Below are 13,650 nucleotides of genomic sequence, written 5' to 3'. Positions count from 1 at the left end.
TGTAGGCGGCCAGAAGATGGCGCAAGAACTCTTTCTTTGCATAGCCTTAACCCTTGCCTGCTTTATGGGGCTGCCAAGTCCAAAATGTATAGACATATACATTTTGCCGTTTGAAAGAAACCTTCCATTTACATATTTGGGATCAATTCAGAATTAAGGAAAATGAGTTTTCTCTAGATGGTAACGACAGACACAACTGGCTTAACTGCTGTTGCATACAGGCTACTCGGAGGTGGGGGAAAGATGAAAGATGAACTATTTAGGGAAATATTCTGACTTCCCTCCCAACCCTAACCCTGCCCCAGCCACGGGTGACATATGTTCACCAAATGATAAAATCCTTGCCGTGGCTTTTACCCGTAGGTATTCGAATACGTAAATTTTTACGTGCAAGTAAATTATCTGTGATTTCCCTTCTCAATTATATCAAAGTGTAATAGATGTCTGCGGGCTGCCTGGGATATATGCAACTACTGTAGTAACACATGTCCCATTCTAACGACGTGGGCATCGATGGAACCCAATTCATTTTCCTCACAGTTTCTCCTAAAAGCGACGCAGCTCTTCACTTGAAAATACTCCTTTTTAGCATGCTTCTGTATTCGCAGGCTGCAATGGAGAGCTCACTAACATAATATTTCTTGAACTGCTTTTGCTGGCAGAATTGATCTATTCGGGGGGAAAAATAATCCAAGCCCCGAGATTGCAAATATCGTGGGGAGTTTATCAGAGAGCAGAGCGGGGCTTTCCGAGGCTCACTAGTGCTTTCTGGTGTAGGTTGTAAGGAGCAAGATTTAAGGTTAATTTTGGCGGAGGGGAAAAAACGCCAAAGAAAAGACAGAATCCAGAGTAGTGGAGACTCTGTGCCCCCGTTGGAGAGATGGTTGAGTCCTCGTCAAGGTTGCTGTGGTATCCCAGAAACACCATTCACTCCGAGCTGTGACCGCGCACCAACAACAGCAACAACTCCACTGCGCTGGGCTGAGGAGCCAGAATCCAGAGCTCGCGAATAATATGAAAGGGAGCCGCAAAGGGGAAAGCAGAGCAAAGGAATCCAAACCCCGGGAGCCTGGCACGCGAAGATGCGCTAAATGTGGCCGCCTAGACTTCATCCTGAGGAAGAAAATGGGGATTAAAAGTGGATTTACGTTTTGGAACCTCGTCTTTTTATTGACGCTGTCTTGTGTAAAAGGTAGGTCTGTTTTTCGGGGGTACCCTCTGCTGTGGCTGGAGATGGGGTGACTTGTCGCCTGAGAGAGGCCAGCAAGCTTAGTTTGCAATTTGCACGGATAAAATAATCGGGATAATACTGATGAACGAGTTGATTCACAGCTCTTTTTCCTTCCCTCAGATAGGAAATGCATTTTGCTTGCCAGATTTGGCGTTCAATGCGGTGATTGAGCTTGTGCTCAATAAATATTCTTGCAGTATGCTCAAACAGAATACGTGAGTTGGTTCCTATAGCCTCTAACTAGTGGGTATCCACGCAGAATTCCTCTGCAAGACTTTTTTTTTTTTTAAGTGGGGGAGGATTAGCTTGATTTCTTGTGGGGTTTGATTCTTTGCACAATTTTTTTTTTTTCATTGAAGACACTGGCGTGAGTGCTTTTTTAACCATTTCGGACAACAAAGTTGCCAACATGCTAGGAATGCATCGGTTTTTAAATGCATTAGGAGATAGAGGCTTCCTGAGCTTGCTCACACCAACATGAATGTCTGCATACAAATTTGAATTATTTCTACGTGGCTTCCAATGCAAGGGTAAATGTAGGGGAGCTTCCTTAGGTGCTCTGTTAAAATGCTTGCTTTAAAAAAATCTTAAATGAGGCTGAGATGTCACAAAGTGTAAAGATCCACCTTTGAGGATGAATGAAGGTAGGAGGAAAGTCATTAGCAGCTGACCAAAAAGAAAATCCCCAGCAAGTCTCTGCGTTCAGACAGGTACAATGAGTGTCACATGCACAGACAGGGAGTGGGGGCGGGTGGGATGGAAAATTTATTCCTAAGCAGGAAGGCAAGGGGCAGTTGGATCTCTGGAGAAAGAGCTGTCCGGGGGACAAAACAGACTCGCAGCTATTCCATAACTTCTGCGCCCACTGCCCATTAATTGCTGCAAACAATACTCGAGAGGTGTCTATGACTCAAGCCATCATTTCTGAACAAGCACTTCTCCATCCTCACAGCAGCTCCAACAGACATAGGGGGAATGCAGCTTGTAGCGGAGCTAGTTTCTAATCCAGGGTGCCTGTGCCTTGGAGGGGTGGAGGGGCAGTTGTTGGCCCAGGCGCGCCAAGGCTATCAGCACAAACTGGGCGCTTCTTCCTTTGTACAGGAGTGCCTCCCTGAACCGCAATCGGGCCGCGTCTCTATGAAACACTTTATTGTCCAGCTTGCAGCTGGCTGTCCCCTCGCAGAAGGCACCACATTTGCATTCAGTGGATATGATAATTCATGTTTGGGGTGGGGGAAGTAGAGAGGTTACCTCTTCCTCAGCGATGACCGAGGATGGGTGGTCAGTTCCCGAATTTTAATTGGCATCCCTAAATGGCAAGAAGTCGCCCCTGCTTTTTGTGACAGCAACTGCTTTGTAACCCCAACCTTCTATTTAGAGCTCTCTCTCTCTCTCTCTCTCTCTCTCTCTCTCTCTCTCTCTCTCTCTCTCTCTCTCTCTCTCTCTCTCTCTCTCGTGTGTGGTGTGTGTGTGTGTGTGTGTTTGTGTTTCCTGCTGATAAAAACGTTTGTTCGCCGCGATGTAACTAGTCGATCTATTGCACAAAACCCGTCTCAGGTTGCTTACAAGGGGTTGTCGTCGCCAGCCCGGTGTGCGACGAGAGACACGTCTGGGCTTAGTTTTCCTACCACTCGGAGTGGGTGGTTAATGGATGGCCCTCGGGCTGCCTGCTAGACACGCGCAGGGCTCCGCGTGGAGGAGTCGCCAGCAACCAGCAGCAGCCAGGGCAGGGGCAAGAAACGTGAAAGCGTCTCCTTCAAGAAGATGACCGAGGGTTAAGTGCGAATTTTCATGAGGTACCTGTTGAGCCAAAGCGTTTCGGGGGCACATTAGAAGGAATGAGTTGCCAAAGCCGGCAGAGCACGTCAGCCAGAGAAATGCAGAGCTGGGCCGCCTGCTTTTTCAGCTCTAGCTGCCAGCTCCTACCGTAGATTACGAAGAAAATGCGCCACAGAAAAAGAAACAAATGTTAATTTGCTTTGAATGGCACTGGCAGTGGGGGAGACCCCTCTCCTCCATCCATATCTCGTACACTTTGGACCAAGATCTTTGGTCTCCTTTGAGTCTCTCCTAGCTTTAGGGACTTTCTGAAGATGCTGCATGTCATAGTCTGCTTTGGTCTTGTCCAAAATCTATATGGCACAGGTCATTAAAACCTTTTTTAAAAATGGTAATAAAGTTCTTAATTGCCATACCTCTGGTACTTGGTAGATAAGTATGACACTTTATTTCTCCAAAGACTATCCTCAAATTAAAAAAAAAAATTTGCAAGTGTTATGTGTTTTAAACACTCCAACACCTGGGGGTGGGGGGGTGCCCATTTTGACAGAGGCTTATTTCTTCTCCTGTTTAAAATTTAATTTTCCTTCCCTCTCAAGGTTTTCTGAAGACTGAGACTGCTGCACACTCTTACACATTGTGTATTCTAGTGTCTAATCCCTCTTTTGTATCCCATGTTGTTTTCTTTTTCTTTTCTTTTCTTTCTTTCTTTCTTTTTTTTTTTTTCGGGTTACTTGGGTCCACAGAAAAGCTTAGAGTGTCTCTAAAAATCCTAACAGAGGCTAATATGAGAGGTCAGGCAATTCACGGTGCACGGTGTTGTCTGAATGCCTTCATATGCCACAATTCTACCATCTGTCTATAGTTTTCATCCTTCAGCCTTCACTTTTGACTGCAAGAGCAATGACAAAGAGGTTCAGGGGGAGGAAACGCCTCGTGGTGGAGATTAAGTGGTGTTCCAAGGCCTGAGTCTCTTGGGCGGGGCTCAAAAGGAAGCTAACCTCCTGGGAGCGTTTCTCTAGCCACCAGAATTACCTGAACGAAAAGCCTCATGCCTGACACCAAACTGGAGGAGGGTGGAGTTGCAGCTTGGGTTTCTTTCTTGCCTATGTCTAATTCTAGCTGAAGCAGGGGGAGGTAGGGAAGGAGAGAGGTGGGGGGCTCAGAAATACGAGAGAGGGGGAGGGAGGGAAGGAGGGTGAGAGGGAAGGCGGGTTGAAATACATCTTCTAGCTGAATAGTGTTCTGTTTAGGTTTCACCAAAAAAGATATTGTGAATCGTAAGTCCTGGCTAAGGGTCCCACCCACGTGAAAGAGGACCGCCTGGGTGCTTTCTCACTCTCCCTTTCAAAGCATGGGGGAGAGGGAGTCCAATTATGGCGCAGGAAGGCCCTGTGGTGCAGGCAGCACACTTCAGCCTGCAGCAGGTGGAAAGTTGGGTACTGTGCCCCTTACTCTCTCTCCAGTTGCATGCTCTGGGATTTCTGCTGGACTTTGGAAGTCAGGAGGGGTGTACCTTCATGCTGACTCTGGGACTCCCAGTACACAATGACTAGGTCACAGGGCATAGAGCTCTGAAGGAGGGAGGGCCACATACCAGTCTCCCCAGGTCATTCTTGCTGCTGGAAGCTGGTGTCAAAGCAGCAAGAAGAAGCTTGAGCTGTGATTTTTGTCTCAGTCGCTCATGCCAGGGTGGTCTTTTCCTGAAACTCCCTGTACATAGGGACTGTTAGACTCACCTTCCAATTGCAAGGCTTTCCTCTGACACACCTGAGAGGAGAGGAGAGATGGGGGGGAAGGGAGAGAAATAGAGGAGAGGAGAGGAGAGGAGAGAGAGAGAGAGAGAGAGAGAGAGAGAGAGAGAGAGAGAGAGAGAGAGAGAAGGAGGAGGAGGAGGAGGAGGAGGAGGAGGAGGAAGAGGAGGAGGACAGGGGATGGAAGGAGTTGAAGAGGGAGGAAGGTAAAAGAAAGGAAAGAAAAAAAGAAAAGAAAAGAAAGCATAGTATCTTCAGAGTGTTTGTCAAAGAGTTTGGAAGGAATGCATTATCTGCACATAACAGTAAAAACAGCAAACAAAATTTACCCAAGTCTCAACCCTCCCCAGTTAGCACCATCCAGACAGGAGTTAGAAGGTAATAATCCTCGTGTTTAAGAGACTGAGGCATGTTTCTGATACGATTTGGATAGGTGTATCTCCTTTCCATTTCCTTTGTGAATATTTATTGCTTTTGCTAAAATCAAAACTTTTGAAATATAAATGTCCCTTGACTCAACTATCAGGTTGAGAATGTGTGTGTGTGGGGGGGGGTCTGTTGTTAGCAGGAGGGAAGATAATGAATTATATCTAAGAGCTACCAGGGGCCCTGAGAGTAGGAGTCAGTGTCTACTAAGTAAAGCTGTGTAGTTTTGTGGGGTTTCCTCACATTCATTCTCCCTGTGCTCCAGATTGTCTCTGGCTTTCATACCATAGTTGTCTAGAGGCAGGACAGGGGAAAGGAGAAAAAGCTGCATTTCTCCAAAGTTACTGCAGCTGTTGTCCTCACTAAAAATTTTCTGTAAGATACACTCCCTCCAGTAGATGCCTCAGGGGAAGACAAAGAATGGAGTCTTCCCTCAGTAAGCTTCTATGACATCTTCCTTCCTACCTTGATGTTTTGGGGCCAAAGATTGCCAGGAGAGTTAATTTCATGTTTAAAGCACAGCTACGATTCCAAGCAAGTGACTCTGTCAGGAGGAGTGCAGGCACAACAGGCTAATGGAAATAAAACATCATGGTTAATCTCAAAGCCCCAGGACTTCTCTCTGCTCTTTTCCTATGGCCAGGTGATTCCTGAAAGAGGCCTCTGAAGTCTGCTGGACACTACATAATGAAAATGTATTGGAGAACTTGTATAGACAGACCACTGAGGCAGGAGGAGGATTAGCTTTTCCCAGAAGATCACTCTTTGCTTCAGGCTTGGTAACAAAGCTTTCCTAAAGCCAGTCTAATAGTATGCCTTGGGAGAGTTTGAATGGTTCCTGCAATTCGGAACTGAAAGTTCCTAGATAGTGATCTCCTTGAAAGCAATCAAAAAGACCCAATAGAGATGCTTCACTTTCTGGAATGTTCTATGTGGGTAGAGTCAGAAGGCTGTGGCCTTGCAAGCTCTAATAGCAAGAGTGCGTGAGGAGACATAGTAAAGGAACAGTTTTTGGAATCTTGAAAAGCTCCCTTGAGATCCCTCAAGGAGAAACAGGCAGAATCAGGGGATAAATTAGTCTTCCTGCAATCTCTGACTTAGTTGTGTTTGTTGCCTGTGCTGAGCAGCTAGCTTTTCTGTCTGTGGAGTGTAGTGGCAGAAGATTGAAGGAGACTTATCTAGTATAGGCAGAAAACACTCCTGCAGAAAATGGCATATTTATGGTTCTACATACAGAAGAACTATTCTGTGATTGACAAAACAAAGGGCAGGTGAGGCAGGAACAATGTCTTTGTGTTTCTAAGGAAACAAAGGCTCTGAAGTAAGATGTTTGCTAAGATTTCAGAGGCAAACAAATGTGTGTGGGGATGCCTGGGGACGGGGACTGGCTCTAAGCTGAACTTCCCTTCCATGATAGCAGTTATATTTCTAGTGTCCCAAGACACACATTTTTGTACTTACCCTTCAGAGTTTCCAGAAAATCTGCCAAATGTCAAAAAAAAAAAATTCAATATTTTATCCATTTGTGGTTAACTATTATTTTTCGCAGGGGACACAATGTCTCGTGTAACCCAAACTGGGCTCAAACCCTCTGTGTCATTGAGGCCTTCCTTTAATTCCTCATCCGCTTGCCTGGATCTGTCAAGTGCTGGAATTGCAGACATGTCCTGCCATGCCTAGCTGCTGACCTGCACCACCAAGTAGTGTTCACCCTGAGAACCCTGATGCCTTAGCAAGATAACTATTTGAGAAACTATGCCATCTTTTCCTTGAATTTCAAGAGTTCTGGCATTAGAAGCATTCATTGCAAAGGAAGAGAGTACTGGGAAAGGACGTGTGAGATGCAGAGCATGGTATCTCTCAATGCTGTCTGCAGACATAATGAGTTTATCATTAGACTCCGTTCTACTGCCCTCTTTCTCTCATTTTACACACAGTGCAGTTTAGGGATATAATGAGAATTACCATTTTAATTTTGCATGAGTTGTGTGTGAGGTGATAAAACAGGAACTATAGCAATAAACTTCACCTCTCTACCATGAGCCTGGGCCAGTGTAGGTGATTCATGGTGTTTTCCAGGCCCATCTACTACCAAGCCCACAGAATTATGTCAGCATTAGTTTTCCCATCAGGCTGTTGTTTTTGTCTCGAATAACAGGTTACAGAATGTCACTGACAAAAGCCAACTACTTAAATATATCCCAGACCTCGCCATCTTATGTTTTTGATCAGCTCACCTTCATGGGACGCTGCCCCTCCAGGCATCAAATCCATTTCAAATCGTCAGGCTGTTGTTTTGTGCTAAGGATTTCTCGGGGTTAATGTGTTCTGTGGAAGGTAGCTGCGTCCCACAACTGTATCCAAAATCCCCCCTAAAATGTCTAACCTTATAACTTCCGCATGTGAGTCTTACAGATGGAAAATGTCAGAGGGATTGTGGTGGCATTCGCTGTCACAACAGCACTCTCTGCTCCTTAAGCACATTCACTGCCACGCTTTTCAAGGTATCTCTAAGAAGGAGTGCAGGTGTCCCCTACAAACATCCCTGCCAACCAGCAGTAGATAGAATCAGGTGATCTGGGAGTTGGGCACAGAGATTAGGTTTCTAACAAGCCAAGTAGTTAATTTTAGTGCTTTCTGAAATTTAAAAACCACTCCAATATAGTGGAAAAACAACAACATCCCCCCAAAAAACAAAAACAAAAGCAAAAGAAAACAAAAAGACCCAGCAGCAGCCGCAACAACGACATACACACACACACACACACACACACAAATTTGAAAGTCAGATTATGATAATGCCAGGGAGCATCTTTAGATAAAGAATTCAAAATTTTCTATGCCTTAACTGCACTGTTCATATGCATCTATAAAATATTGTATTTTCAGTGGGTTTGTTAAGGTAGGTGATTTATTGTGAATCAAGCATGCAACCAAGGGCCTGGCAGAATTATCATTTAATGAAACTTACCTGTGCAAAATGGCATTCTTCATGGGTAACACCAGTGCTTAACTTTCCCCTAACACCCAATACAAAGTATAGTCTTTTCTCACTAGCTCTTACTTCACGTAGGTTATAAGATCTTATCAGGTTATAAGATCCCCACCCATGCAATACTCGACTGTTCCTGTTGATCCTATATTATAAATAGATTCTCTTCCTGTGTCTATGTGTCAAGAAAGGACACAAATCTGAAAAAAAAAAAGTGTTAGCCAGACTTCTGGACCAATTTCATCCATGCATTTTGCTGTGGATTAATTTGAATGCCAATTGATGGATGTGCTTGTATAGATTTGTCTATTCATCGCGTCACAAACGATAACAGTCAGAGGACTCAAAGGAGTCCTAAATATCAGGAGTGCCATTGCTCATATATTATAAATAAGTATATGTCTACAGAAAGTACCCGTGAATTTGCCGAGGTTACCATGGGCATTAGCTCCTGACATGAGTCTGTTTTATTGGGCATTAGAGACCAGGTTTAATGCTTTATATTTTATAGCTTTTCAATTTGTTTCAGAGTTAGTTTAGGTGGTACCAATGAAGATAATGAACCATAAAAGTTCACATTTAAGTACCATATATCAAGTAGAAGCACATAAAACTATTGATCATCACATATTTGTGGAAAAAATACAAGAAGTAGTGGGGACAAAAAGGGATAGTTTATGGTAGGAGAAGATTTTCTTAATACTGATTAAAAAAACATGCATATGGCTCAGAGGATGATGACACTTGTTGCTAAGTGATAACCTGAGTTCAAATCCTGGGTCCTACAGGCTAAAAGAAGAGAAGCAACTACTAAAATTCATCCTTGGGCCTCCACTCGGGTGCTGATGAGCTGTGGCTGTGGGTGGGCCATGTGCAAAGGCATGCACAAGAAATACATAAATAAGAGGATGCACCAATCAAATAATCCTATTTTCTGAACGCTTTAACCATCATTGATTATAGATCCCTAAGTAAATTCAGTTTATAGGATAATGTTCATGTATTCTTAAATCTTAACCATTTTTTTTTCTTTGTAAATTGGCAACAGTTTCTTTTCTGAAATGTAAATCTACACAACCAATCCTTAATTTCCCTCCTGAGTTTTATTAAGGTTAAGTTACTAGTTACTTTTCTAGTTACTTGAGAACTAGAAATGCTTTCAAGTGTTCATTTTCATAGGTGCAGTTTCTTTTATCTTATTTATACAAAAAAAAATCCTCCAAAACTCTACCTTAGAAATAACAATAAATTTTACAGGTATTGAAATTTCATTGAAACACCCAATCTTGTTATGTGGTTATCCTCATAAGTTTAACATATGAAACATTTTTAATTACCCAGGTTTGAATAAAATTCTGGAAGATAAAGACTTTGGATAATTGTAGAATTTGAAAAGTACAGAAAGTGAGTGAAATATATAAACTAGCAGATTAATTTTCACGAAAGCCAAAGTTCTTCCTCTGTCTTATCCTAGCAGTTTTTAAAAGACTGCCTGTGAGCCGGGCGATGGTGGCGCACGCCTTTAATCCCAGCACTCGGGAGGCAGAGGCAGGCGGATCTCTGTGAGTTCGAGACCATCCTGGTCTATAAGAGTTAGTTCCAGGACAGGCTCCAAAACCACAGAGAAACCCTGTCTCGAAAAACCAAAAAAAAAAAAAAAAAAGACTGCCTGTGATGGGGGTTTTAAAGTAATAGAACAGACCTTTTAAACATTGAATCACAAATATGGCCAGACACCACTTCAAAAAATAGACTGTATGATTAATTCCATGAAGCTCAGCGGCACCTGGTTTACAGAGAGACTACAGAATTGTTGTGTTTGGAGAGATGTTTTAAAAATCAGCATTTTTCGTATTTTGTATGTGTGCTGCTCTTTATGCAGTGGTTTCAAACAACAGTTCTCCCCCCCCACCCGCCCACGTCATTTCAGTCCTAAACTTGAACATGCAGCTGAGAAATAGCTCATATCTCATGTGTCCAGATTATCATCTTCATTTGCAAGCTATGCTTTCCCTGTTCCATGCACTGAGAAGCCTGGGATGAATGTTTTTAGCTCTTGGTTAATAAGAACAGAAACAGAAACCAATTTCTCACAGCCATTTCAAAATCTAAAACATGTATGTGGTTAAATGCTCATGGGGATCTGTTCAGTTTTAAGTACAAAACTTGGGCTTAGAGAAACTACTTTATAAGAAAGGTTAGAATCACAATGATGTTACATATGCAGCCACCGTGCAGTTTACATTAATAGGAAACTGCAATTGTTAGCTACTCCTTCGACATAATTGCCAAAGTTGGATACTTCAGTTTCAGCACAATAGGAACAAAAAATGGTTTGCAATTTTATAGACAATACTTAGGGAAGGATTTCCATTACAGTGCATGAGATGTCCTATCTATGTCCTTATCAAATAAAAAATCTAGCAAAAGGGCCAAAAGAAAAATGGATTTAAAATTAGTTATTTTTAGATTCTAGCACATCAATTTTGAGTAAAATTTAGAATAAGGAATAGGACGAATGAATTATGGGGTTAACACATACATCAATTCATTAGGATACAATATTAATTAATTTTACCATGAGTTTATTTCTAAAAAAAAAAATGTATACTCCCACCAAGTTCAATAGAGTTTTAAGAATGGGAATATTCCTAAATTGCGTACAGTTTCTTTTCTAACATTTATTTGCAAGGGTAAATGGTTTTTTTAGAACTTTAAAATGATCAAACGACGAGTCCACAAATTTTCTTCATTCCTCAAGGGCATCCTGGTTGAAATATGTGCAGTACTGCTCCCTCCCCCATACACCCAAAGAGGAAACAACCTATAGAATAAATGACTTGCCAAATTAGTTCTTAGTTACTTTTCTTCACTTTCTATCTGTTGGAGGGGTCTCCTGGACATCTCTTTAGAGCTAATTGGTTTGGGAAAGAGCTAGTTATTGGAGGAGGAGGTTTCCATGCTTATCCCTAAACACTGAGAGGTTGTGAAGCAAGAGCTCTTGAAGGGAAAATGTCAGAGAGCAAGACTAGGGGGCTAAAGGATGCAGGAATTTCAACAGGTAAAAAGATTAACTTAGAAAGTAAATGACACACTTATACATCATGGTTGTCATAAAAAACATGATCCAATTTAACACAACTGTTCAAAATAGTTGTTTTGTTGTGAAGGGAATAAACCGTGTTTTCAGATACACCTATTTAGTATGGTTGCCCTTCCTGAACTCTACAGTTGTACACTCTCTTTTGTGTGGACATGTATCCAGAAATATCATATTAATATCATTTTAAAAATTTTCTTTATCTTTTTGATTTTTATTGAGCTCTACATTTTTCTCTGCTCCCCTCACTGCCTCTCTCTTCCCCTTCAACCCTCATTTTAAAAAATTAAGGCTCAATCCAGGCATAGTAGCATAAACTGCTATTCCAAAAATTAGGAAAACAGAAAAAGGGAGATCTCTGTTAGTTCAAGGTCAGCCTGCTCTACATAGTCAGTTCCAGCACAGCCAGTGATAAGTAGAAACTTTGTTTCAAAAGACATAACAAAATAATCAGATAAATAAATTAATCCAAAGACTCAGAAAAGAAACTAATGCTCTCCCATGAACAATTCAAGTCTACTTAACTATACTTGCTGAATTTTAGGCTCTTATGGGGACACATTAACTTTAAGCAACTTTTTGAAGTAGAATCACGCATTTGGATATGTGCTCAGGCCTCCCAGAATTTGTCCGATGTATTGAAGATGCAGCTATAGTTGTGTTTCTTGCAACTGTGCATTGCAATGTTGCATTTGATGCTGCAAGTGCACTGTCATCAGCCAAGTTCTCTGGTGAAAGATTGATGATATTATAATTTCACTGATTTACTGGAATTTTCAAATACATGCTAATTTATAATTTCACTTCCATGAACTTGGTGTGGATGTAGGGGCAAGCAGATTTGTCACCAAATGTTTTTCTCATGTTCTTGTTAACTCGAAATTTTCTCATACGTGTTGCAAAGCCAGACCATTAGCTGTGCTTTCTTGTTTTATTTTGGTTTAGCTTTTAAAGCAATTAGACAAATTTTGTAAAACAATTAAAAAAAAAACAAACAGAGATATCTGATCTAATTGTTTTGTTAGTTTACACTACAAAGGTTGCCTGATTTGAAAGAAATTTGAGAACCATAATGTTCACAATATCACCGTCTCATGAAAGTCATACCTTCATGATTAAGTCTGTCAACTGAGAAAATAATTCAAAAGCATATTTTTACAATACATTTTCATGCTATGAGACTTCTGTTATAGACAAGTGAAGACAGGCTCATTTCTTATTAGTCACTTAAAATATAATTACATGTTTAGTTCATCTGAAATTTTTAGATCTTAAATTTGCTTCCAGTTTGGAATCAACAGTTTCACAAACAGTAGTGAATTTTGCAGCTCCTTTAGAAAGAGAATCTGACTGGTTTCCAGATATCAGTAACCACGTTCAACTGAGCTGCCTGCACTTTTGTTTGGAGCTTTATGCAGCAAGGGGCTGCACCTGCATGATAAGGGATCAAAGAGAGGAACCTGGGAAAAGGGAGGCACGCTCATCTCCTGGAGCACAAGGCTACAACTCCCTCTTTCATTGGCAGCACATTAGTAGTGGCTGACCTATGTAGTCCAGAAGATGCTCTGGGTTTTCACATAGATGGAGCCACTTAGAGCTCGGGTGTCTTTTCTTCTTCTCTTTTATCCTTTTGGCTGCTGCTTAAAGTAAAACAGCTGGACTAATTTCAATGTTTTGTGTAAACAAATTTGCATCCAATCTGCTAATGTGTGTGCCAACCTCCTGCTTTGTGTCCTAGGATGATGAGAAGATGAACTCTCTGGAATGAAATTTATCAGAGAAATGCTCATGGGCCCATGCTTACCAAGGTTAAATTTCTGTTTAATTCTCAGTCGTTTCTTTATCATTCTTTTATGTGTATGAATGCTTCACCTGGCCGAATTTATTTTTTGCCCCACTTGCATTCAATGCTAATGAAAGCCAGAAGAGGGCAACAGATCTCCTGGAACTGGAATTACATATGGTTGGGAGGGGCCATTTGAATGCTGGGAACCAAACTTGGTCCTCTGCAAGAGCAACAAACACTTTTAACTGAGCACTCAGATCCCCAGCCTTTTTGTAATTACTTTAGGAAAAACTTTTGTTCATAAAACCTGGAAATATATGAATATTCCTTTTTTTCCTGTTAAGTCAGTTTGTTAAGAAAATAGTGTGTGTGTGTGTGTGTGTGTGTGTCTTTCTAAGTAACACATGTGGGTGTTTGTAGAGGAGAGAATAGATCAGATAGTCTGGAGCTAAAGTTACCAGCTATTTGTGAGTTGTCCAACATGGATGGATGTTGGGAACCAAGTCAAGGGCCCTGTAGTAATGCAGAAAGTACATTTTAACATCTGGGCAATGTTTTTTTTTTTTAAATATTATATATATA

The 13,650-nt window shown here is 41.7% G+C and overlaps 1 protein-coding gene across 1 annotated transcript in view; it reads left to right on the top strand.

Annotated features, from left to right (window-relative positions):
• The first annotated feature begins 953 nt into the window (after positions 1–953).
• Csmd3 (CUB and Sushi multiple domains 3) overlaps positions 954–13,650 on the top strand; it is a 916,841-nt gene continuing 904,144 nt past the window's right edge. Inside the window, exon 1 of the mRNA XM_057791849.1 lies at positions 954–1,192. Coding sequence (XP_057647832.1) covers positions 1,015–1,192 — 178 coding nt within the window. The 5' untranslated portion in view covers positions 954–1,014. The remainder of the gene's footprint in view (positions 1,193–13,650) is intronic.

The sequence above is a fragment of the Chionomys nivalis genome, chromosome 17, assembly GCF_950005125.1.
Source record: "Chionomys nivalis chromosome 17, mChiNiv1.1, whole genome shotgun sequence".
NCBI classification, from domain to species: Eukaryota; Metazoa; Chordata; class Mammalia; order Rodentia; family Cricetidae; genus Chionomys; species Chionomys nivalis.
Note: the sequence above shows the minus strand (reverse complement) of the source record. Positions and strands in the feature narration are given on the sequence as shown.